At 40.2% G+C, this 27587-nt stretch overlaps 1 protein-coding gene across 1 annotated transcript in view; it reads right to left on the bottom strand.

The window, feature by feature from the left end:
• LOC117363117 (short stature homeobox protein) overlaps positions 1 to 15127 on the bottom strand; it is a 43205-nt gene extending 28078 nt beyond the window's left edge. The window contains exons 1-4 of the mRNA XM_033950428.1: positions 14854 to 15127; positions 11271 to 11479; positions 6365 to 6422; positions 5322 to 5410 (exon numbers count right to left, since the gene is read on the bottom strand). Of these exons, the coding sequence (XP_033806319.1) occupies positions 5322 to 5410; positions 6365 to 6422; positions 11271 to 11479; positions 14854 to 15127 (630 nt within the window). The remainder of the gene's footprint in view (positions 1 to 5321; positions 5411 to 6364; positions 6423 to 11270; positions 11480 to 14853) is intronic.
• Positions 15128 to 27587: the final 12460 nt, after the last annotated feature.

The raw sequence follows: 27587 nt of genomic DNA, 5'->3' as shown, positions 1-27587 counted from the left end.
ATTTAGCTACAATGAAATGTAATTTGTGGTACTAAATTAATGAGGGTCAGATGTTTTTTGAAAATAGGTTTTTGCCTATTTCTGATCTGAGGAACAAAGCTCACCTTCGAAAGCTGATGAATCAATGCATTAACCCTCCCCCTCCCTTTTCCTGGGCCACAGTGGAGGTTTCTGCCATGGCCCCAAGTGCTAATGCTCTGATGTTGCTCAAACACTCATAGGAATTCTGTGAATGTTGGAGTATTTTGGCCCTGGTATACGCCTAGTCTAGTCCTTATCAAAAAGCAACTGCGCTCTCGAGAGATAAAATGGCGGCACAACAAAAATTTACACAACCTAAATAAATTTAAGGAACAAGCCATCTACTACAAGTCTGAAATCAATAGATCAAAAAAGAGTACTATTCTAAACAAATTAAAAAAAGCTAAAAACACCTCTGCATTATAAGCAATAGCAAAATCGCTAACCACACAGAAGACAGAACCAAATCCAACTGCCCAATTACCTTCAGCTCAAGCTATTGCCTCCCATCTTATCAACATAATTCAAACTATTAGACGTTCAATCGCACAAGCAAACATCGCCAGCACAAAACTTGTTATCCCCAAATTAGGGGATTCTGCTAACACGTCTGCACCTTCAAACCTTCCTCTCTCCAAATGCTCGAGATTTACTCTACCCTCTCTTCAAGACATCCAATGTTGTCTGAATTCAATAAACATGAAAGGCTCCATATCAGAAATTATTCCTCCATTCTTCCTGAAATGCTTTTTCTCACTCTTTGGTCCCGACATCTTAAACTAGTACAGACAGTCTGTACTAGTTTAACCTCAGGAACATTAACCAACACATGGAAAAAGTCAATCATCTACCCAATAATCAAGGACTACAAAACCAGTTTACATGAAGTATCAAATTACTGATCCATAGCGAACATCCCATTCTTGGCAAAGCTTACGGAGAAAATTGTTTTTTGCCAAATATCTGATTTCACCGAACAAACCAAAGTCCTTCACCCCAACCAAACCAGATTTCATCAACATCACTCCCCAGAACTTTCTCTCATTGGGTTAACCACAAAAATATTGTATCACCTCAACCACCATCAGTCGATTCTTCTTATCTCCCTAGACCTCTCCGCAGTATTCTGTACGATAGATCTCAAGCTTCTTCTGTTACATCTGAGTGAAATTGGAATATCGGGCCAGGTCTTGGACTGGTTTTCGTCTTTTTTTCTCTGAACGGTCTGCCAAGGTAGTCTTTAATGTAACATCCTCAGATTCATTCACGTCTGAATTCGGGATCCCACAGGGATCAATATTATCTCCTCTACTATTTAATATCTTCCTGGCCCCTATCCTAACATTAGGGCAATCTATTGGCTTTATGATGTTCGCCTATGCAGACAATGTCCAACTAGTTCAACCAATAGACCTAAATAACCAAACATAAACCAAAAATTGGAAAAAGCCAATTCTTGGCTTCAATTCTAACATGCTTTCTTTGAAAATCGAAAAGTCCAAATTGATGATATTTCACATCAAAGAAGAACTTTCCGTACAGGTTCCCTTAAAACTCAAAACCCTACCTATCAACGTTGTATCTTCATTAAAATTACTTGGAGTCACCTTTGATAGCAAATTTAATTATCACCTTCATATTAGTACAGTGGTCCAGCATTGTTTTTACTGGCTGTGCATAATCAGAGCCCTATCTAAATTGCTAGAACCAACCTCTTTGAACATTTTGATTCACTCCCTTGTGATCTCTTGTATAGATTATTGCAATGCCCTTTACAAAGGCATAACAAAAAAGAAATTAGAAGACTCCAGATAGTACAGAATACTGCAGTAAAAATCATATTTAATGCAAAAAAAATGACCGTGTTACTCCCCTTTTACATAAAGCTCACTGGTTACCAGTAGAACACAGAATCACCTATAAAATACTTTTGTTAACTTTCAAAATTTGACAAAATAACCAACTAGAATTCATTAATAATCTTTTTATCCCATATAACCCTTCTAAGACCCTTCAATCACCAGCCCCAAATCTTCTCTCTGTTCCGTCACTAAAGTACACAAACACAATGAGATCTTCCATTTATTCCGTGACTGCTCCCTCTCTTTGGAATATTATCCTAGCTTATTTATGCGAAGAATCAATTCTTAATCAATTCAAGACAAAGTTAAAGACATTTATTTTCATTGATGCCTTTGAGATTTAACTTCCTTTTTAAGGGCAACCTTGAATGATTTTATTTCTACTTCCCCTCCTATTGTTTTTCCCCTAAATGTTATCTTTTCCATCAAAATTGTAGTTCTTGCCCATTTTCCTCTTGTTCCCATTCGTTATGGTTTTATGTCTCTAAAATTCTTTCTCGTCCCCTGTCTTCTTAAATTTGTATTTTAGCTATTGTATGCTTTTATGGTTTTGTACACCGCCTAGAAGGCTTATTAGGTGGTATAAGAAATTTTAAATAAACTTGAAACTTGAATTGACACCAATATCGGAGGCCACCTTAAAAGCAGCCCTCGATTGTGTGTCAATCATGCATCTGCACCAGTTTTAGAATCACGCTGATGTGAAAGATATGCACCAGAAATGTGGGCCAGGGTTTTCTAGAACTACATTTCATAAGAATCGCACCTGTGTGGATGCTTTGGGCCACCTAACGCCACTTTGGTTTTCGGCAGCCTGGAGTGCCTATAGAGGCGCAATTCCAGCCCAAATTTTCTAGGTGACAGTATGTGTCTCAACTCTTGGCTAGAAATACCATTTGGATGGCATTTTTGATAGAGATATGGGCACCTACCGATGCCTAGAAAATCAGTGCCAGTTTGAGAATCCAGGCCTTGGCGCTCAGGGTCATGGTGGAGGCCTCTACCGGGCCTTAGTAAAAGGGGGAGGGGGCATGTGATGAAGCTACCAAGTAGTAGATTTAAAGCAAACCATAGAAAATATTTCTTCACACAACGTGTAATTAAACTCTGGAATTCAATGCCGGAAAATGTGGTGAAATCTGTTAGCTTAGCGGAGTTTAAAAAAGGTTTGGATAATTTCCTAAAAGAGAAGTCCATATGGCATTATTAAGATGGCTTAGGGAAATCCACTGCTTATTCTTAGGATAAGCAGCATAAAATCTGTTTTACTATTTGGGATCTAGCTAGGTACTTGGGACCTGGGTTGGCCTCTCTTGGAAACAGGATACTGGTCTTGGTCTGTCCCAGTATGGCAATTCTTATGTTCATATGTTGATACTTAACTGTAGGAGGGACTTTTGTTTCACAAGACAATAACTATTCAGGACTTAACAATAAAGTTTAGAGTACATTCTAAGGCCATTTAACAAAGGCTAAATCGAATAATGGCTTAGTCAAACCAGGAACAGAAGATATTCAGCATATACCTAACATGCTAATACTACTGCTTATCATTTCTTATTAGTGTATATGCACATGCAAATAAGACAAAAGCATGGGCATGGGAAAAATAGGCCCTCTTTTACTAAGCCATGAGTATCGGAACATTTAGCAGTCCGGGCCGCATTAGAATCCTCTACACCTCAGCTTAGTAAAATGGTGGGGTGGTGGTGGGGGTGGGGTGGGGGATATATTCTTCTTCACAAGTTGATAATGACATAAGAGTTAACTAACCCCCCTTTTACAAAACTGTAGCATGCTTTTTGCGCTGTCTGCAGAGGTAACAGCTCCAACACTCACAGGAGTTCGATGAGCGTCGGAGCTGATACTGCTGTGGCCTGTGCTAAAAAACAAGTTATGGTTTTGTAAAAGGGGGGGGGGGGATACGTTTTTAAAACAATCTACCTGCCTCTAGAAATCTGCCTCCTTAAGTGGCCTGAAGTAGCAGGGCTGGCTAGCATGAGAGATTTACTCTCCACCAAATCTCTCCCTCTGATGACAAAATGCCAACTCAGTCCCCCCAAGCAGCATTGCATGCTAAGAATGTGCAGCTCAAACATTTTCATGTTGTGTCTTTCCTTGTGTCATTTACAGGAATGTTTTCACTTTATTTTGGGAACTTTGGACATTTTATTTTAAACTAAGGGCTCCTTTTACTTAGCATTTTTAGCGCACGCGCAAGATTAGCACGTGCTGTAGCATGCGCTAGCCGAAAAATTACCACCTGCCTAAAAGGAGGTGGTAGCGGCTAGCATGCGCAGCATTTTAGCACGCACTAAGCGTGCGCTAAAACTGCTAGCGTGCCTTTGTAAAAGGAGCCCTAACTGATCACCCGGCATTGCCCGGATATTTATTTATCCCAAAATTCCAGTATCGGATCGATTTTTACATGTCATCCTCATCCCACCCCCACAGTATTTTTTCTCAGATAGTAAGTCATATGTAAACCAAGTTTGGTTGAAAACTCTCCATGCCTTTCAGAGTTATGCCAAGAATTCATCTCAGCGAGCCTGAAAAGAATGAGGTAGACACTAAAATGTATCATTTTCAATAATTTTTACATGTCACCTCCTTCCCACCCCCATAGTATTTTTCCCCAGATAGTGAGTCATACGTATACCAAGTTTGGTTGAAATCTGTCTATGCGTTTCAGAGTTATGCTGGAACATACAGTACATACATACATACTCAGATACATCCAATTTTATATATATAGATTAAGTGAGCAACGGCATTAAGAAAAAAATCCCATACTTTTTTTCAGGGTGTGCACTATTTGTGAAAATATGAACTATCTGCAAGCATGCCCCCTCTTTTAGAAAGCCGCTCTAGTAGCTACCACGCGGCAAAAGCCCCGAAGCCCATTAAATCCCTATGGACTTCAGGGCAGTTACTACAGTGGCAGCCGCTAACTCAGCTTTGTAAAAGGGAGGCGTGATGCATTCTTTAGGAAAAAAGTGTGCACTCTTTTAGTGCACACATTGCATACTATTTCCACATGTACAATGGTTCACGCATGCATGAGCTATTGAGAGTGTACACACTTTCTTAAAGAGTATGCACTCTTTATGCATAATGTGCACTCTGCAAAAATTGCACACTCTTGAAAAATCCATAAGCTTTCATGAGCATGTACTGTTAAGAACACCCCCCCCCAAAAAAAAAAAGAAATGTCATGTTTTTTCTTACCATTTGCATTTGAAAATGGAATGCAACAACATGAGCACTATTCAAGTCTCCATCTATACCAGTTACTCCATAATAGATAACATTTTTTCACAGTAATTGCAATTGAAACCTTGATGACTGGCACTGTTGCTCCTATGTTTCAAATTCATGCTAACTCAAACTTTTTTGTGGTTTTAATGAACAAGAGCAATCAGAAAACAAAGTACCTACCTGTTGGAAAGGCATTCTCAGTGCCCCCATGTTCACGTACGGAGCCACTCTGCAGGCATCCAGATGGCTGGCAGTTCCCAAGATCACACCTGTTAGGCAAAACAAGACCTGTCAGTTTCAAACAAGAGACCTCTCAGGGGTACATGGCTCTTCATTTTTAAGATAGCCCAAGATCTAGATCAGTGTCTCTCAAACAGTGTGCCAGGGCACAGTGGTGTGCCCCGAAGAAATTCCAGGTATAACACGAGATATTCCAGAATTTTACTTTATTTTTAGAAATTCCTTTTATAACTATATACTGGAATAGATGACATGTGCATCGTGTACACAAGAGTCTGTCCATGTTATGAGCGTCTGTGTGCATAAAGACCCAGGCACACAGAAAAGCATCATTGTTTGACATGATTGGTCCTTTAAAAGTAACGGCAAGTAATTTTAGTTTTGTTTTTAATTGTATGCAGTAGTTATCCCAACTCGAGCAACAAAGCAATAAAGGCTTGTAATGATTTGGATCTTTTTTACCTTTGCAAACTTGGATTTTAAGCTCTGACAGAAGTTAAATTAGAGAAAAAAGAATGCCTGCAGATGGTGGATGATGAAATGCGTGTTTGCTTGTTGACTATCGAACTGCATTTTGAGTTAATTTGCACTCATACCCATATATAGCTTAAAGAACTTGAAATAAATAACTCTCAACCATGCTAGTGTTTTTAGCACTGGATGCCGCAGTAACAGCTCCAATGCTCATAGAAATTCTATGAGTGTCGGAGCTCTTACAGCGGCAGCCAACGCTAAAAATGCCAGTGCTGCTTTGTAAAGGAAGGGGTTAATTTTTTGTTGGTTTTGCAATTGTACATTTCAATTATAATGTGCCACAAAAAAAAAAAAGAAAACATTTGCTCCGTAGCTAAAAATGTTTAAGAAACACTGGTCTAGATTAATATGAACCTCTACACTCTTGAAATCTAGAGCACCTCCTCCATGCCCTGCGTCCCTCAAACTGAGACAGGAAAAACATTCTTTCAGGAGGCTGCTGTACCTACCTTTATGCATCTGATTTTCTTGTTTTCTGCACTTTGCTCTTCTGTTCTGGAACCAGACCTGAAAAATAAAAAGAGGTAATGAGAGGGAAAGCACGCATTAGTAAAAGGACCCCTTAGTCAGAAAGACGGTGACCATGATAGAAAATGTCTGTTTGGCTCCATGGACAAATGATGCCTAAACTAGGACCTGTGTGACAACACAGGATAAGAAGTGCAGCGAGTCTGGAAGAAGCTTCCAAAAATTCAGCTATGATCTCTAAGCTTTTCCTAAGTGAGCTCCAGCACATGGAACCACCAATATATGAGGATCTGCTATCATACAAAAAAACAAAAAGGGAAAACCCAAACAGCATTAATGAATGCCTTTTGTAAAACGACAGTAGTGTACCATACCTTGTGCTGTATCTGAAAAGGAGCCAACTTAATGCATCTGAACTTGATTTTGTTTAATGTTGTTAATTAATGCAATAATTTTATTTAATTCTTTGTTTTCTCCAAACATAATACGATGCTTTTAAGACAGTTTCTAGACTGCACTTTCTTTGCAGCTCAGAACACTTACAACTTCTAGGGCAGAAAAACAAGATTGGGGTAAAAGAATGTGATTGAAAAATTGTATTTTTGTGCAGAATTTTGCTTCACAAGAAAGAGTTCACGTTTTGTATTGTTATTTGTCCAGTAATTTTGTTGTTGTTTTTGCTGTCATCGTATATTTCATGTGAAGTAATGAAAATGCATTCATAAAAATGTATAAAACTAAGCTAGCAAATACTTTGCAAGTTTTATAGGCTATGGCAGGAGTCCTATGAGGGGCTGCTGAAAACTTTTTAGCCCAATCCAAAAAGTTGGGGCAGTCACCATTGAGGGCTGTACACTTGGTCCAGCAATTTTCCATTCTGTATTTTTCTGATGGAACAAAAAAAAAGTGGAAAATTACTTGACTAAGGGCCTCTTCTATCAAACTGCGCTAGCAGTTTGTAGCGCAGTGAGCCATGCTGAATGACCCGCGCTGCTCCCAACTCTCGTAGAGTTCCTATGAGTGTCGGGAGCAGCGCGAGCCATTCGGTGCGGCTCCCTGCGCTAAAAACTGCTAGCGCAGTTTGATAGAAGAGGTCCTAAGTGTACAGCCCTCAACAGAGACCGCCCCAACTTTGTTGGTTGGGCTGAAAATATATTTTCCACTTAAGGGGGGTTAATAGTAACCAGATCCTATTGTATAAAGCAGGACGTATGCTACAATAGCAGAAGTTCATAGTCTTAACAGTAGCTCACTTTACTCCCCCACACACACACTGATGGCTCAGGGCCTCATCTGGAGGGCATTCGCGCATGTGATGATATCACGCATGCACATGATGTCATCACATTGACATCTGCATACTTACGGATGCTCTCGAGCCACGGCCACCATATTTAGTGTGCTGCGGCTTTGCAAAGTTTGTAAGACATTGGGTTAGCACTATAGCCTCAGCACCCCAAGTTTGTGGGTTCAAACCTCCTGTGACCCCAGGCAAGTCACTTAATCCTCCACTGCCCTAGGTATATAAAATAGATTGTGAGTCCACCAGGACAGACATGGAAAATGCTTGAACTACCTGTATGTAAACTGCTTTGAATATGGTTGTAAAACTACAAAAAGACAACATATGCGTCCCAATCCCTTTCCCCTTTCTTAAATGGATGTTCTATTAGGCTAAAATGTATTTACTTTGGAAACTAAAAATCAGGATTATATCTTTTCAGAAAAGTGCCTAAAGAAGAAGAAATTGTCATCACTGTTACATCAATGTTTTCACTCCTTCCATACTTTCATCGTATCATCAGTTTGCTGGTTTTTAGTGCCTCAAAATTTTTTATTTTTTTTTTGGGGGGGGAAATGACTGGTTTGCAATGATGTTCAAATCTGGAGTTCAATGAGCACCTTCATCCTTTGATGTCCTTTGAGCTTGCCAAGTGATCATGCGGTTAATTAATACTAAATGTACTTCCCACGTCAAATTTGCCTCCAACCTTACTTCAGTCGCCTTAATGACGGTCATTTACAATGGAGTAATTAGTGCAAAGAAAATCTTCTGAAGGCATTAATTACCTAGGGAAGTTCAGTGCAGAACTGTCCTCTCTACTCTGTAGAGGCCAGTGAGATCCAATCTACCCTGTGGTGTGTTACTCTGTGTACAAGTTCTTTTCTATAAGATCTCTACATGATTCTTTTAGTAGAGATCCCAGTATGTCTTCTAGAAATAACAAGGTTTACCATTTGCTCATCTTTCTTACAATGGCATTTTCTGCCTTAACCCCAGACTGGCTTCCTCTTTCCACTTAATACGTTTTGTTTGTTTTGCAGTGAAACATGGCAGATATTTCTTACTTGTTTATAAATGTTATTATTATTTTTTTGTGTGTTTAATGCTAATGAAAACTTGAATAAACATATTTTTCAAAAAATAGATACCTATATTTCCACATAGATCAAAACAAGGTTGAAAACTAGTTTCTGCCTAGCTCCCAGCTCATGAAAATTATGAAATGAATTAGAAAATCACGCAGGGGGGAAAAGGAAATAGCAATTGGATTTTCATAAAGCCATCGTAGCGCTATTATCAGAATAAGGAGTCAATCTTTGTCACTTTTTGCACACATAAAACAGCTGAAGTTAAAAACGCATTTAAGCAGTCTTGATGTACGCATAAAAATCACCTTTCAAGGAAAAAAAATATATATTGTTAGACCCAGGAAATAAGACACATTTTGCCTTCAGCTAACCAAAAAAATCAGGTTATAGGAGTAAAAGTGATGGATTAGCCAGTCTGTTAAACGATCATAAATCAGGCTTGGCGTTATTCACAATCAATTCCAATTAGCCATGAATATGCTAAGTAAAGCACAGTACACTGTTTTAGACAGTTATTTCTTCATTAAGGATCACTCAGTGATTTCTTTCACAAATACTCTAATCTGATTTCCTTTTGATTTCCATTAGAGACAGTGAATAATGACATTTAATTTAGCCCTGCACCATAAACCCAAAGATATTTGTTGTAATTGAATTACTGCCTGCTCCTCACTATGGTTTCATAACTTTCAATTATAACCCTGACAGCTGGGTGGTATGACTTTCAAGTCCTACACTAAAAATAAAAGGTTAATCAGGACCAGCTACCATTGCAGCTTCAATGTATTTACAGCAAATTTCCTCCCTAAATTGAAACTATATCCTATAACAACAAGAGACAGACTGTGCGGAGAGAACTATAATAAAAGCAATTGACATTATACTGTAGCATCTAGGCTTTGTCCCTTTTTTATACTTTTTTTTTTTTTTAGTCTCTTGTGTATTTTTCAGTCATTGGTTTCTATAATTTCTCGCTCTCTTACCAAAAAAGAGGCCATGCCTCGCTATGGCATATTACTTAAAATTTTACTCATTTTCAGGGAGAGGGGCCTTATTCACGCCAGGGCCAGTATCACCTCATGTTTGCTGGTGTTTCAGGGTCTGTGTGAGCGTTTAAAAGTCAACAGCCAGTTAAGGTGCTACTCAGTAATAAAGTACTGAAAGAAGGGAGTACAGAATTAAATTACCAGTAATTTAATTTTATAGAAACAGTACATCAAGGTCCTGGAAGATATTGCAGAGAGGAAGCAGCAAGGCAGAGGAGATGACATAAAAGTTGACGTCCCCTTCAGCAAAAGTTTAATCTTTTCATTAATTTTAGATGGTGCAGTTAGATCAATCTTCAGTGAGACCCTAACGTCTACATCCTTGCAGTAGTGTGATGAAATACTGCGGGTTTCTCCTAATATCTGATCCTTCCACGCCACATTTATTAAAAAAGGACACCAAGAGAAGCCTGACTTTTAATTCGTTATATCACGCATCTAAAATAACCATATGCAAATCTAGACGCTTAGGCTTGACTGCAAACAGCCGATTCAATCATTTTACATTGCATTTCATCATATTACAGGGGATGATTTTTCCCCCCAAAATGTCTTGTCGTGATAAATTAGCAAATAAATACATATTAAAACAATAATACAAAATCTCTGTTAAAGCCACAGTACTGTGAATTGTATTATCCTGTATGGAATTGTCCTGTTACTTTATACTTGGTGACAACAGCGAGGACCTTGGTTACCTTTTTGTTTGCTTATGCCAAATGTACTGATTTTTTTCTATAAAGCACGGGCTTTGTCTGAAAACTTATTTTACTATCGTTTCTAACATAAATGGTAAATATAGCCTTGTATTGCACTTAACTTCCCAATATTCCACAGGCAGATATTATCCTTTCTGTGTTATCTCTTATCTTTCAATGTCCTTCCTATCTATAACTGTAGCCCTTCCTGGGGTTATCCCTTTCCATTCCCCGACAGACAGCCCAGCGACAAAGCTATGATGTGGTTTTACTTCACTTCTTGTAAAGGGCGAGCACTTCCCAAATCAATAATTATTACTGATTTTCTGATTACATTTTTAGTTTAAAAGACTCCCAAACTTCAACAAACCAAGAGGTACAGACTTCAGCATCATGAATCTATAACCCTGCCAGGCAGGTCAACTGGAGCCGTTTTACCCCGGTTTAGGGTAACCCAGCCCTCAAGCACTAATCAACCTCTTTCGCTCACTACAGAAACCAGCTGTTTTGCAGGCGAGAGGGGAGAAAAACCTTAAGCTCAGAGAGAGAACTGTTGTTGCATGGCAGTATTTGTATATATTCAACAATGATTCAGAAACAGATAATTCATTGAATCCTTAATAAAATGTAATAATATGTTTATTAAACAGTATGTGGGGTTTGCAGTACCTCTTCATTCATTGCAAGATGACATAATAATCCAAAATTATGAATTTTATTTTTTTTTTCTGTTACTATATCGCAAAATAACGACCAAAAATACAATTTACCTGCACTCGGGCTTCAGACAGGCCGAGTCTCTGGCTTAACTCCTCTCTCATGAAGGCATCAGGATAGTGAGTTTCGTCAAAAAGTCTTTCCAGTTCGTTCAACTGCTCTAATGTAAAATTGGTTCTGCTTCTTCTCTGCTTGAGCTTTGTCTGACCATCTTCATCTTCTGATTTCACGTCATCCCTCTTTTCCTTACAGTCATAAATTCCTGTGGGAAGGAGGAGAAGAGGGTGAACATTAAAGCGGTTAAAAGTCCTCAAAAATCCACCCCCCTACTTTCCCAATGCTGTCTAACTAAAGACAGAGAGAGATCGGGTCTTTTAAGAAGCAGAGGGCAAAATATTATTTCGGCAGAGTCCCAAACGGCTCAGAGCACATCTTTTTGTTGCTCTTCTAATTGTCTTTAATGTAAAATGAGTTCTATGATGTGGCCTATATAAAGTGCTCTCAATCGATCCCGCAGTAGTAGTTCGGTATTAATGCACAGCTTCCAGCAGAAAAGCACGGGGAAATACAAGGACTGCGAGATTATAAGGTCTGAGAAATAGAACCACACTACATGCTAATGCTTATAATTAAAAGAAATCAAAACATTTGTTTGAATGTTATGAATTATTATTATTGTTGTATTCTATATCAATGTATTGGCACACGTATATAACAGCAAATGTTTTCTTTGATAAGGAAAAATATATTAATCCTGATTAATTCTGTATTTAGAAAGGTTGTCAAAATGTAGTATTTACTAGAAAATATTCAAAGCTATTTTTAAGCAAATGGTTTGCTATATTTTTCATAAATGTTCCCATTCAAATCATATTTTAAACAAATCAGACATAAAACTATATCGGGAAGAACGCTATATTGAGTTTAAAAAAATCATACTGGAAATTGGAGGCAAATGTGTCACTTTAATGAAAGACTGAGATGTATCAATTACATGTTAGGAAAGTTTGTCAGAAACATTTTTGGTTTAAGCAAAAACTTTTCGGTTGTTAATTGCACTGGTTTGCAACAACTGAAAAGTGCAAGAAAAATTAAAGCTTGTTTCATAATTTTTTCTGTTTCCTTATTTATGTTATTTCAGAAATGGGATTTTTTTTGTAAATGAGTCAACAAGAATGTTATTTTGTATGATGTATTTTTTTAATCTGATGACTGTGAATCCGTTTTTATTTGTCATGGTTGTTTGTGATATTGTTTTAATTATTGTATGCTTTATTGTAACTCGCTCAGAGTTATCAGATGTATGAGAGTAATAATTTTTTAAATAAATAAGTTTCTGAAGGTAGTCTGCCGGGATCCACATCCCCTACCTTATGTCACTCCTTGTCCAAGGGCAGCACCGCCTTAAAAAGTGCGGTGCTGAGACAGGAACAAGAACTGGGCATGAGTAAAAACATTTAAAACATCTTCTAAACTGTTAATTCTACAGTGTGGGAAGGAAACAGACAAAACTATCAATCTTGAACTGAGACAGCTTAGTTAAGAAAGCAGACCTTTGCTTCCTCGTTTCTCCTTTGCTGAAAGAACGTGGGCAGCATAAGAGCTACTATTTCATGTCACTCTGAAAACATTTACTCCGTGAATAATAATCTTTAAATTCGTCAAATACTTTTTCAAGTTGATGCAGCTTTGGGAGGGTGGGGATGGTGGTGGGTTTCAGGATAAAGTAACTCACGAAAGCTTGTAAGCAAACCTCATCTGGAATTGCATCCACACGTTCAAAGAAAGCCTGTGAAGCCCTGATCTCTCCATCATCCTTTAGTTTTTATCTGCGCTCTGAAACTTTATTTTCCTATTATTCTGACTATACAACAGTAGTTTCCGACACAAGCTGAGATAGCTGCATATACAGAGATCAAAATCCCAAGGACTGGAAAACGTAAAACACTAACTATAATAGCTGTGTTGCTGGTTTTTTTTTTGTACACAAATCTGAGCTTCACAGAAGTGTAATTTATGGTCCACAACCCTTTTGTATTGATGTAATGTTTTAATGCTGCTGGAATCAATATGGCCCATCAGTATTACCAAAATCCCCGCTGTGCTCTAATTTGTAGGTTTTATTTGAAATAAAGCAGTCTGTTTTCATGCTTAACCATATTTCTTAATGCTAGATTCAAGTACACTACAAGCATCCTTGAGGTGTATCTAGAATAATCTGCTTGTCTTCCAGTATATTTTGCAAAATGATTAAATATATCTAACATGGTACCATAATTAATTAATTTTATATATACATATTTTTGATTCCAAAGCAAATGCAAGTTCTACAGTTACTAAATTCCATTAGGATTCTAAATGGACATAGGGATGTATGAATATGTTAATTCAAAAATTAATTAATATTTACACACATACCCCATCTACATATTTGAATCAATATTTGAAACATTGAGCAAAATCTTATTGGACCATTTCAATAATTTACACTTTGAAACTTCCATTGAAATATTAGACAAGTACAAAATTCTTACTTAGTTTCTATTATCCCTTTCTACTGTTAGATCCCTCCCCCGCCCCCGCCCCCCCCCCAACTAACCGGATAATTTTCTTGTATAACTTGCTTTCTTAACATTCAAGGCACACCTGTGGGATCAAAACGAATAAACTACTGTTTTAAAGTGTGGCTCATTAATTTTCGGTTTGCTGAGCATCAAAGTTGCAGAAACACCTCTCATATCGTCTCTAAGCCAGCTTTGCTGAGGTGGGGAGAACGAAAAAGGACACCTATGTAATCTACTGAAAATAAAGTGGTTCTGTGAAATCAGCAGATATTCCTAACCTCAAGATTTTAAACAGAATGATGTGCCAGTGTGGGGGGTGGGGGGGGGGAGGGGGAAAATAAGGCCCAGAATGGGGCCTGGAGATGACACTGACTGGGCTGCATGACCTGCAGCCACAGAAAACACCTGTAAAATACAAAAGGGCTTCAGGGATAATTGTCTTAGTGATGGCCTGCTTCTCTGAGGCCTTTGCACTGCATAAACTGCACATATAAACAGAAGAATAACATAGCACTGATTTTTTTTTTTAAATCATTTTTAAAGTCTCTCTCACGAGCACACTCACACACACTTGATCAAACAAGGTTTTTGCATGTATTTTATCACTTCCTTTATGCAACCTTTCCTTTCTCTTTCAAGTAAGAGAGCAAACGACGAATTTATGACTAACGTGTGTTGAAAGTTTTGCATTAGAAAGAGCATCCGTCTATTTACTAGTGCATGAAAGGGATCCGTAACCCCCCCTCTCTTTTTAATATTACAGCATTGGAAAGTTCCCACTTAGAAATATTTATGACCTACAAAATGTGAGCCTTTTGAAATGGAAATGATCCCTTCAGAATAAACTAAAGGCAGTATACCGCTGCTGTCAAGTTAAAAACAGTTGTCCGATCTGGGTTTGGACAAAGATAGTGGAAGGGTGATCGAACCCCCCCCCCCCCCCCCCAGAATACATGTTTTTTGTTTGGGTTAAGAAAGAAAACAAATAATTAATTTCGTAGGTGAAAATGGGCATATTTCGTAAGGAATTCAATGGAGGGGGTGGGCGGGGGGGCATTTGGTGCCTGCTTACCTTCCGAAGCCCTGCCTGTGCTGAAGTCTTTAAGTTTGTCTTTCTCATCCTCTCCGTGGTCTTTGAAAAGATGGACCGGACAATGGCTGTTGCTCTCGTGCATGTCCTGGGGGCTTGCATCAGAGTTTCCCAGCTCCCTAGCTCGAGCCAACCCACTCTCCAAAACTTCCCTGTACGTAATAGTCTCCTTCTTGCTGGCGCTGCCGGCGCTGCTGGTGCCCTCTTTGCTTTTCTGGTCAAACGATTTGGATACAAAAGCTGTGAGTTCTTCCATGGCTGCCCGGTGGTTTTGAGAGTCTCTATCCACAGACAATCCACTTTGGGTTTTTTTTTTTTTTTGCTAAGAGATCTAGGCTCCCTCTGCAAGCTTTTCTAATTGTTGCACGTCGGAGATGGGCTGCATAAGGTTAGATCACTCCTGCTGTTATTTATGCCTTTCAATAAGAGATCACACTATTTATACATGGTTACCACAGCCCAACCCCCAGCTCTCCCTGTCTCCAGCAATTACTGAGTGCTCCGCAGTCGCAGGCGGACTCCTTGCAAGCTATCTTCCCCACCTCAGTCCAGCAATTGGCTTTCTTTTCATTTCATCACTGCTTGGCATCCTTGTGTCTTCATTTAGGAATGTAAAGAGCCAGAACAAGTGAAAGCAAAGAGGGGGGGGGGGGAAGAAACCAAATAAATAACTGCATTCTGCGGAGATAAGGCGTTCTTAGCAAGGCAGTGCCGTTATTATTAGTCGTTTAATAACCTGCCCTTCCTATAGTCGTTTTGCAATGCAGTTGATAATTAATAGGATAAAATGATGATGATGATGATGATGGTGGTGGTGGTGGTATGATAAAGTGACAGGTAGATAATGCTTTATTACACGATTTTGTGCAACTTTGTGTATTTTGTGCAACTTTTACAAAATATTTAATTAGAGTTAAAAGATTTTATGTCATTTCCCTAAAGCTTATTGACCATTTTTTTTCTTCTTCTTTACCCTTCTTTCGCGATGGGCCTCCCGTGCTTATAAAACAATCTACCACACCCACACGAGTCTTTGATTTTGTAATTGGGTTTAAAAAAAAATGTCTAAATGTTTTATTGTGATGCATTATATAATGATTGTGAAAACGTGTTTCTGATTTGTACGTTTAAAACGCAGCATTAAACATGTATTTTGTTTAGGGGGGGGGGGTAGAGAGAGAAATCACGAACAAAACAGAAACTTGAGAGCTGCACATTTCATTTATTTGGTGTTGGGTAGGTATGATTGCGCGTTATTCATAGTTTCCTGAACAAGGAATAAATATCAAATGAAAGCCATGCAATAAATTACCTGGATCTCTACTGCACTTCGATTTTGAAATAAAGTTGACATTTTAATCCCCTGGGAATTTTTTTTTTTTTTTTTTTTGAGGAGGGGGGCACCACTTTGTCACTTGAAAGCAAGCTAATCAATATGTCTTACATTTATTACATTATTTCTTCTTGTATCATATCCTTCAATGACTGGTAACTTCAAAGCGTGTATGTGTGAGAGATCCATACAGTAAATTGCCTGAAATATATGTACAACACACTAAGGGACTTATTGTAATTACTGGTTTGCATATCTGCCACCGATTTAGATAAATACACATAAGTCCAAGGTTCATATAGTATGTGGCTTCTTTCTTGTGGCATAAACCAAAAAGAATTCACCTCAAAGAGAAGAGAGTCGAAGAAAACACTGGAATGACGATGATCCTGAAATGGACTTTAATGTGGCAACATATTTAGATCCGAAAGAGAGTGACAGAAGGCGTCATGGACCTCCAAGAATGAACACCCCCTGGGCGTTTTACCCCTTCCCCCCACCTGGACTCTGGTCATAACTTTTCATCTTGAGGAATGTAGAGTAATCATATTCAAACATACATAATGCTGTCCCCTACACATTAATTGTTACTTTTCTTTTCTTTCTTTCTTTTTGTCAGATATGGCTCTGTCTGCTTTCATTGAGCTACAACTGAACTGAAATATGATGTTTAACTTTGCTTGAGGCCGTCTTGAATTTTCTTTTTTTAAGCAAGAACAGGACTCATCTCCGGATCAGATTGCAAGGTTGTGACCATAAGTCTATTTTATTTTTTAAATGGTTCGAATGATTTTCTTGCACTAGCCTCAGAAGTTGGTGCATATGTAGGCATGGAATATCCCCCTCCACCCCCCCCCCAAAAAAAAAGAGTTACATTTGTTAACCACTGCCTAAAAAGTATGTCCTCTGCTCAAACAAGAGCCTTCTATCTATCGTCTCCACTTCCCATTCCCATACACCGGAGGCCTAGGGTTCCACCCTCTCTGCCCTGGTGTCTGTTGTACCAGTTAACTTATAAGGTGAATTGCACATTAGTTCAACCCCCTCCACTCCCTTAACAACATCTCTTGAGCTAAATTCCATGTTCCAAGTCTTGTCACTTCCCATGGAAAACCGATTTTTAATTCAGTGCCAGCTAGATTTACTATATTCCGCTCGTGAGGTGTTAAAAACGAGAAGTCAGAAGGAGATGCAGAAACCTTGTTCAAAAAAGTAACAGCTGCTTTAGTCTTGAAGCATTTCTAAACGTGCACCTGAAAGAACATTTCGAGCTCCTGCCTGGGATTCGATCCCTGTTATGTCTCTTTTCATCACGTTAAACTTAGAGTGGATTTCTGAACAAGTTCATATTCATCATCTTAACAGAAGCAAAGGACCGGGGAGGGGGGAGAGCGACTGACAGTGGAGCAGCCACGATTCTAAGTAGGCTCTGTTTGCTTTTTCAGGTACACAACGTAATCAAGTTAGTTTTCAGTGGGGGGGGGGGGGGGGGGGGGGGGGAATCGATTTTTTTCCCCTTTATTTGAGCCAGACTAAATCCACTGCGATCACACTAAAAGCAAACACCTACCTTCAGTCGAATTTCTGTTCAGAATTAAATCGTGCTTCAAATTAGACGTTCCTCACTGACTTTTACTATTTTGCAGCAGATGCAATAAGTGTTTTGGTCGTTTTAGGATGTTTGATTTTGTTCTTTAAAAAAAAATCTGTAATTATCCAGACTTTTACCAAAACACACATGGACAAGTGCATTGGGTGCCTTGAACAGTATCAGTTTTAGCTTTGTCTTGCACTTAGCCATCTGATGACTTTTCCTGCTCACTATGCAATATGTTCTGTCATATCCCGCGGAATCCTGATTAATTAGAGTTCTAGGCATACACGAAATACACATCTGTCTGCCTGCGTCCTGAACTAGTGGAGTATTTTGTATATGAATGGGTATGTGTCTGTCTGTCTGTCCATTCCGTATTCTTACATTAGGCCTACATATGAGTCTCTGATCCGCACAATGTACTGTAGTTATAATATTTGGAAAAATTTAGATTTGTCCAAATGTTATAACAAAGGTCTCCTAAAATGAAAATATCAAGGGAAGTTCAATTATACACCCGGTTGTTCTTCTGTAAGGCCATTCATTGATGTCAATTGAACAACCTTGGACAAGTAAGTCTACTTAAACTTTATTGACATTTCGTCTGAGGCTTAGTCATTCAATCCTCAGATGTGTTTGTCTCACCAACATATTACTATAATCAAGAATATTTATTGTGTTTACTCTCAAAGTGCCCATAACACTCCGTCCACAGTTTTAACGAATGGCTACAGAGTAATATGATTTAGGCAGCAAATGCTACAAAGCAAGCCGCAGGTTCCAACGCAAGAGACTAGACTAATAATTATTCAGGGGAGACTACTAAGGTGCTACTTTTTTTTCTTTCAAATGAATTACCAGTTTACCCGAATTTAGTAATATTTGAGAATATCTGTCCCTGGGTTCTTTAAAGAAGTTGGGGGGGGGGGGTAAGGGATGACGACGAGATATTTATAAGTTAATATTTTAGGATTTGTTCAAGGAAGGCCATTTTCATCTTCAGTTTGAAACTCTTTTCCTCCCGAAAATCAAGATATAATGGATTCTATCTTATACGCTAACTTGAAACCCTTTTAGAGCTATTAATTCAACATTTATTATATACGTGATGCGCTCTAAACATATTCCTTTCTCTAATGACTAATTCAGAGCTATAATAAACATTCATATGATACACTAATTTTATTTTTCTTATAATGCCCTCTCATACATTTTCCTCTGGAACTGGGTTCTCGCTGGAACAGTCTGTCTCCATTACTTTCTCAAGCGCTTTAATCAAAAGGGAATTTGTCCTAATTATAAGAATACTCGCAGCGATAATGGCTTTCAATTTGTGTGCCCCTCCCCTAGTCCCTCCCCTAAACATTAAATATTTAATCGTATCGATCGAGGGTTTCAGTATTTTAACACACCTCAGAGATTTTTTTTCTTTCTTTCTTTTTCTAATTTAGAAACCTGTCTGGAGTCTTTTTTATAAATGTTGTTTATTGATTTTTTGGCAACATTCGTGTCCAAAAGAAGAGTCTGATAGATTTTTCATTAAACAGACTCTCTTAATCCCGATTATGGATGATTGATCCATCCTACATTAGCTTGTAATATAATACAAAGCAATCGCATTTCTCAGAAATTAACTAAGGCGCAGTTAGCGTTGAAAATGAAAACAACGAAAAAAGCGCGCTAGACACTGCCTAGTTCATCCAGATTCTTTAAAGGAAGAAAGGAGGTTATGCTTTGAATAATTAGCCACACAATTCGGATGTTGCTGCATAGATATAAGTATTTTTAAAGTGTATAATGGCTGCGCAGTTTACAGGGAACTTCCTTTCAGACTTGGTCTAGACGTCTGAAAATACCCAAAAAGAGAAATACCTAAAGCATTCCGATTCTTTAATAAGGTACTAAATGATCACTCTGTAGTTAGTCTGCATATGTTAAAAAAACAAAAAAAAAGTCTTAGCGCACTCCTAGTACTTCCACTCTAATGGCTATCAGTAGAAAACAATTTTAGCGCCAATTGGCTGGTTTACACTATATGTTATATAACATATATAGCATAGTTTATATGTGTTAGAGTTTGTGCGTACTTGAAATAGATGCATTAATGAGTAGTTTTTCTTGCTGCAATATTAGGGGTTTTTATGTTTTTAAACTGCATGACTACTTTGCAGGTCATGAAGTTGTTTCAGCTCTCTGTGTGCCCCTGTCCTGGGAATAAACTGCGTTTTTAAAAAATTTAGCCCGTATTTGGAGTTTGCAACTGCAAAAACAAAACAAATATTGCAATGACCCGTTGCATTAAAAAAATAAAATAAAATAAAGTTCTAGCGATTACGATTTCTGGTTGGAATTTAATCCAGCGCAAGTTTCTCGTCCCCCGGGCTTGTACATCATTTGATATCAATTTCTAGCTATTGTAACCTAGTTTGGGAAAGTAAGCGAGTTGCTTTTTATTTCTTCAGTTTGGGAATGCATTTCTTTTCCTCTCTCAATAAGAAGCCTATCTTGTTCCAATCAAAGGCATTCTTAGTTGAACTGTTGAAACCTTAGAGAAAACTCATATCAGATAGTGGAGTGAGCCCCAGGGGAATAAATAATTCATTTGTGACTTTATTACTGGTAAAGTGCAAGTATCCCTTTTACATGATACCTTGTATGGACACAGTTTTAGTGGGGGTTAGGTGATAATGCTTAACTTCATACACAAAATGTGAATTTCATGATCTAATCTGCTGAAAGCAAGGTTTTCAGACAAGGCTATCTGGAGTTTTACTTCATTCTTATATAATTATGAATGTCGTGCAACAATTTGAACCCGGATCTTCAATTTTTCCATCTTGGGCAACTGAAACGAGAGAAATTAAAGAAAACTATGAAGGAAGCAGGCTCAGTCCAGGTCCTGTGGCATTGTTAACTCTACAACAATATAAACAGCTGACCTGAATATAAATTCCAAAAATGCCCACTGAGGCTTAAAGTGGGAAGGAAAGGGTTTATACCTAGGGACTTCTACTTACTGTTGCCCTGGATCTAATTGGCAGGCTGGGTTGCTGCTACATTTTGTGGGCTCCTGGATTGCCCTTGCTCAGTTGGTGCAGGGAGCGATGGAGGGGGGGAGGGGAAAGCTGACTGCTGTCCTCGCCTATTTCAACCATCTCCAGAGCTTCCTGGCCCCAGGCGAGGCTCAGGGCTAAAGCAGGTCGACTTGGCAGCGCAGCCACCAGCCGCCCACCCTGCAAACTCAGGACTGCCCTTCAAGCATAATTTTCTGCTATTTCTTCCTGTATTCAAATTTGATGACCTACCATTCCCATATATAGCAAGGTAGAGGTGAAAGTAATCGTTTAAAAATAAGGTATCCTTGTGTTCAGAAATTAAGGCAACTTTTCCAAACCAGAAGACGGAGGCAGCTGGCGCTGTACAATAATTAAGTACCACCATATATGCTTTTGGGATTCTGTTGACTGGATTCTCCTATTCCTTAATGCTGCATTTCAAATTCTTATCTACACATCAATGTTCTTTTTTTTTTTTTTTTAAAGAATATGAGGGTGTGCTGAAAAGTTCTCAGCTCAACCAAGAAGGTAATAGCATGGAGTCAAGAAACAAGTTAGTCTACATATTCACCCTTAATTTATTTATTCTATTTTCTATACTGTTCTCCCCAGGGAGCTCAGAACGGTTTACAAGAAATTATTCAGGTATTCAAGCATTTTCCCCTGTCTAGCAAGCTTAATTATCAATAATGTTATATTCTTTTCCCATTGTGTTTAGTGTTCTTATTGGCTCTGGTAGCAGCCTAGTAGATTTCATTGTATCAATTTAGATATATATACATACAGAGTACGACACACTTGGCACATCATGTCTGAAGTTTCCATAACTCTTCCCCAAAATACTCTGATGTCCGACCACTGAAATACTGCTCCGCTGCTGCAATCACCTCCGAATCACTCAAAAATTGTCACCCTTTCAAACTTCTTTTAAGGTTTGGAAACAGAAAATAGTCAGACGGAGCAAGATCTGGTAAGTAAGGTGGACGGTCTATGCACTGAAACCCCAACTGCGTCAAAACATCCATCGTTTTGCCAGCCTTGGGAGCAGGTGCATTGTCTTGCAAAAAAAAGCACTCCTTTCTGCAGCTTCCCTCTCCTTTTTTATTTCAATGCCTCCTTTAATCAGCACAGCAAGTAGTATTCTGTATTAATTGTTTGGCCCCTTGGAAGATTATCACTTATTACACCTTCCTGATCCCATAGCACTGCGGCCATGACCTTTTCTGCTGACTTTTGGGTCTTCAATTTCTTTGACCTTGGAGAACCTGAGTGCACAGACTGTTGTTTTCTCTCATGATTATAGTGGTGTAACCAGGTTTCATCAACAGTAACTAGTCCAATTAGAACAAATATGCAGAAAATCTATACAAAAAAGGCAATGAGGATAACATTGGGGAAATTGACCGAGAAACTGACACTGAAGAAGAACCAGATATTTTAAAAGAAGACAATTAAAGCTTTATTGAAAAACAACCATGGGGATGACATTGGAGGACTATATCGGCGGACTACAGTGGAACCTCAGTTTGCGAGTAACCCGGTTTGCAAGTGTTTTGCAAGACGAGCAAAACACTCAGCAAACTTTTGACTCGCAAACCGAGCACTGCCCCGATAAACAAGCAGTTACAGTCCAGGAAGCGCCGCTTCGGGGGATTCCTCTTCCGTCTTCCGGCCAGCCTTCCACGTCAGGTGCCTTCCGCAGGTTGGAGGACTTCTGTCTGGGCCTGCGCGGCCGGGTGCCATCCTCCCTGTGCGTTGCATATGACACGCACAGCGTCAATCATCGGTGTTGTGCGTGTCATGTGCGGCGTGCAGGTAGGGCAGTGTTCGGCTGCGTGGGCTCGGGTGGGGGCTCTCCAGCATGCAAGGGGCATCTGACATGGAGGGCTGGCCGGCGGATGGAGGAGGCATCCCTCTGAAGTGGCACTGTGGGTTCTCCGGCGGCTGGCACATTAAAGGCATCCCCCCCGAAGCAGCACTGTGGGGTTGTTCTTCATGACGAATGGAGGAGGCGGATGATGAGGAGGACGGAGGAGACGGCGCAGCAGCACCCAGCCCCGACAGGTACATACCCCGGGTTCTGGAACCAATCATTGCAGTTGCCACTGTTGTCTATGGGGAACTTTGCTTTGATAAATGAGGATTTTGGATTACGAGCATGCTCCTGGAATGGATTATGCTCGTAATGCAAGGTACCACTGTATTATAAAACCAATCTCTTTTTAGATCTGTAATTCATCAAGTCACTAGGGGCTATATTCACTAACCTGCCCGATTGCATCCGATCTGTGTGCGATCCGTGGCAGGCCGACCAATTCACGACGGGTCCATATTCAAATAGGGGCGATTGGAGGAACACCCTCCACCAATGACACAGATCGCGGAAGAGCGATCCTGATGCATGTGCAGACCATCTTCTCTGCCTGTACATGGTCTGCGCATGCTCTCCGCTGGAACTTCTTAAAACTTTTAAAAAACTTTTTAACTTTACTAATGTACTATCCCCAACAGCAAACTAGCAAACTCATATGCTGGGAACCTTTCTGAGCCGGAGCCAAGTGGATGCTCCACAAAGGGACCATGGCAGCGTTCCAACCCAGTCTCACCCATGCTTCCAAGCAAAGGGGAAGAGAGAGGGACGGCAGCAGATCTCCTCCCTCCCACTGGTGTGTGAGTGCTGCCAACTTATTGCAGGGGATGGAGGAGAACCGAGGGGGCTGCGGAGAAGAAGTTTGCGGCTTGTGCCCAAAGTGATGTCAGGCTAATGGTCTGGGAACAGAAAGAAGACCAAAATTGAAGTCCGTGCTGCCCCGACTCTCCTGTTCTCTTCCGCCCTTCCCCGCAGTGAAGCCCCGCATTAAACCCGTGGGTTAAAACCACGGGCTCTCACTGCGAGGAAGGGTGGCAGAGAGCAGGAGAGTCAGGACGGAAGAGAGCAGGAGATGTGCCTCGGCTGTCTGGTTGCTTTTTCAGGGGACCCATGGGAGAGAATGCACAGGAGAGTCAGCAGTCGCTTCTTTTGTGATCGGCCAGCCCAGTTGGTATTCCTTAATTTTTTTTTTGTGAATCTCTGCCTTCCTACTTTTGGATGCCCTTCCCCTCATTTGCATGCACGGATCGGAATCAGATCGGGAGTAAGGTTAGTGAATTGGGTCTGGGTCGCAAAGGGGTCACTAAGTGGTCGGAACTTGATCGGTGGGCTTAGCCCTAGGACTTGAACGTGAGTCGATGGCACCTAATTAACTCAGCAATTGCATTAGCTGATATTCACCATTCTGTCAAAATCAAGTCATGGACATGGTCAACAATTTAAAGAGTTGACAGTTTGAGGCCTTCCATATCTTGCTGCATCTTCAGTCTCAAAATCTCCACACTGAAAGTCTACACACCACTGTGGAATATAATGGGTATTTGCCACTCAATGTTTTCATCATACATTCATGAATTTCCTTTAGAGTTTTCTTCTGCAGGCATAGGAACTTCATGATGGCTCGGAGTTCCACATTTAAAAATTCCATACTTTTCTTTGACATAGTTCAAATGATCTGAAATAATGCCAAAATATAGCATTATGATTCTGCAAATTTACACTTTGCAAAATAAAATAACATTCTTTTCAGCTACAGTGGCAAAATAACACTAAGAATTTAGGAAGTTCGAAAATCTGCTTCAAGTTTCAAGTTTATTAAAAAAAATTTTAAACCGCTTAATCAAATTTCTAAGCGGTGTACAATATAAAATTTACATAAAAACAGATTAAAAATCAGGGATACTAGATACAACCAAGACATCTTAATAAAACACATAATAAGACAAATGGACTTACTTCAAACAATAGGAAAGAAAGGGAAGAACTACAATCGTAAAGGAGAAAGCGAAACATAAAAGTAAAATACAGTAGGTTAGGGTAAAAACCGATAAAATTTGTTTTGTGTCTTGATCCCTCCATCCTGCAAAGCAATATCTGTTAATGGTACCCTCTGTTCATCAAATTTCCTTGATATTATTTAGGAATGCTATGTTTAACATAGTGGATCCTGACCATTGGAATCAGTTGCTGGAGGCCCTGAGTTCGACGTCTTCCTTGCCCACGTTTAAAACAATGTTGAAAATGCATCTTTTCAAGAAAGCATTCACTACTAGCCTCTGAAGGCTATTCCAACTTAACAGCGGGATATGGATAGACCCTGTATGTATATATATATACATAACCACCAACCCCCCTTTCTTTACCCCCTTCTTAATTCTCAAAAAAACCACTAATGAGTCATTTTTGTTGGTAAAATTAGCCGCAGCTCAGTTTATTAACCAAACATATAACAATTTAACTTCATTAACATAATGAACTTGAATAAACCCAAACCTCCCGAGCTACAGAGTGTCTTAATTTATTCCCTCAACCCTGCCACCACAGCAAGAGTCAGAGGGGTGGCATGACCCTCATGCCCCTTTTCCGGGTCACCTGACCCACCGGGCACAGCTCCCTGCCGTCCCAACACTCATCACCTGATGAGCCTCCTGACCCTGTAGCTCGGGAATCCGCCACCCCCCAAACTACTATAGCCACTCCAAACAGAGGGCGGGAGGGCGGGAAAAACCGCCCTGGAGGACCTGAGGAGGAGTCGAGTCCTCCAGGGTGCCGGCTATAAGCCCTCGCCCCCGCGCCGCTCCACCAATTAATTTAAACTATCTACCCTGACAGGCTCTACAACCAATCGATGCCTGTCTATTTCTGCCCTTCCCCCTAACTACACTAACCCGCCTACTCCCCCAGCCGACGGGCAACGCGAGGGCTCTACCAGCCCCGCGTTACTTCCGCCCGTCGACACGAGGTCTTGGGCTCCTATTTCTTCCCCCTCCTCCCTTCCTTGCATTTCAGCACTTCAGTCTGGTGAAGTGAGCCTATGCAACGGGGTTGGAAGTCATGAGTAGCAAGTTAGGTTTTCTTCCCTATCCTATCAACCTATGGAGTTCCTTTCTGACTTTATTGTGAGTCTTTTTTGGACCCCACCTTGAAGGATTCTCTTCCCTAGGTGGTTTATCAAGTACATTAAACTTGAAACCTGAGTGCCCATTCCTTTCTTACCATGTATTTTAGGACCTATTTACTAAGGGCTCATTTTACAAAGGTCTGCTAGTGTTTTTAGCGCACGCACCGGATTAGCGCGCGTTAGCTGAAAAATTACCGCCTGCTTAAAAGGAGGCGGTAGCGGCTAGTGCACGCGGCAATTTAGCGCATGCTATTCCGCCCGTTAAGGCCCTATTGCACCTTTGTAAAAGGAGCCCAAAGTTAAGGAAGGGAATTGGCATGTACTAAAAGTAGTCAACTAACAGTACTGAGTGCATACCCTGTTTCCTCGATGATAAGGCAGGGCCATCAAATAAGACAGCCCCCACTTTTTAGAAAAAAATGTAAAATAAGGCACCCCCCCGCAAATAAGCCACCCACCGATACCTGCGCTTACCCGAATCGGGTGGTACGGTGGGTGACTCCGTGTGGTCCCTCCGTCTACCGTATTTGCCTCCATGGCTGCGTGCCGCGCCTCGTCATGAAGTGAAGAGGAGGAAGTGACAGGACTGCAGCACGCGCACGTGACTCCGCGCAAGGAAACACAGGCAGCTTCCCTCATCCCTCCCTAACGGAGACTGCAGGAGTTTGTTCACGGCCAGAACATCCAAAAGTGAGACACGCAGACAGGTTTCTTTTGCTGTGAGCAATACCACTTACTGTATATAAAGCCTGTTTAAAATGCATACGGTATATAAACAATGGTTTCACATTGTCAAGTCCCCTCTGATGCTGCACTACAGAATAATCTCTTTACTGTGTTTCCCTGATGGAGAACATTGGGGACATTAAATGGTACAATATATGGTATGATGGATAAAGCTGGCCATACACGGTACGATTTTTCAGCCGACCGATTCTTCAGCCATCAAATAAGACAGCCCCCCCTTTTTAGAAAAAAATGTAAATAAGGCATCCCCCCGAAAATAAGCCCTAGAGCATATTTTGGCCTTCCAAAAAAAATAAGACAGTGTCTTACCATCGGGGAAACAGGGTACTAACAGTTAAAGTAGAATGTTGACTGTTAATGTAGGCTAAATCCCACATTAAAATAGTGGGGAAAGGGGTTCATAGTCAGTCGCGCACGAGACACCAGCGCTCCGACAATCGAGCGCTGACAATTCGGCACAAGAAAGAAGTGCGCCGCAGGAAAACTTAGTTTTAAAGAGCTCCAAACCGGGGTGTGAGTGGGGAACCCCCCACTTTACTGTATAGTTTTTGTGCTGCTGTTGGTGGAGGGGTTGGGGGGGGGGTTGAACCCTCCATTATAGAGAAAACAGAACTTTTTCTGATTTTTTTCAGGAAAAGTTCCGTTTTCTCTATAATGTAGAGGGTTTCACGCCCCCCCCCCCCCCCCCAACGGCAGCAACAACACTATGCAGTAAAGTGGGGAGGGAGTTTTCTCCCCACCCCCATCGGAGCTCTTTAAAACTAAGTTTTCCCGTGGCGTGCTTCTTTCTTGCGCCGAATTGTCAGCACTCGATTGTCGGTGCGCTGGTGTCTGGCGCACGATTATCCTGTCACCAGAAAAGGAGTTGAGAATGGATAAGGAAGGCTGGGAATTGCACCTTACAGTCTAATGCAGAGGTTATTACGGAAAATTAACTATGAACATGCAGATAACACAGAACAGCTAACGACTACCTCAAGAGGTATAGATAGGTG

The sequence above is a fragment of the Geotrypetes seraphini genome, chromosome 6, assembly GCF_902459505.1.
Source record: "Geotrypetes seraphini chromosome 6, aGeoSer1.1, whole genome shotgun sequence".
Taxonomy (NCBI): Eukaryota; Metazoa; Chordata; class Amphibia; order Gymnophiona; family Dermophiidae; genus Geotrypetes; species Geotrypetes seraphini.
Note: the sequence above shows the minus strand (reverse complement) of the source record. Positions and strands in the feature narration are given on the sequence as shown.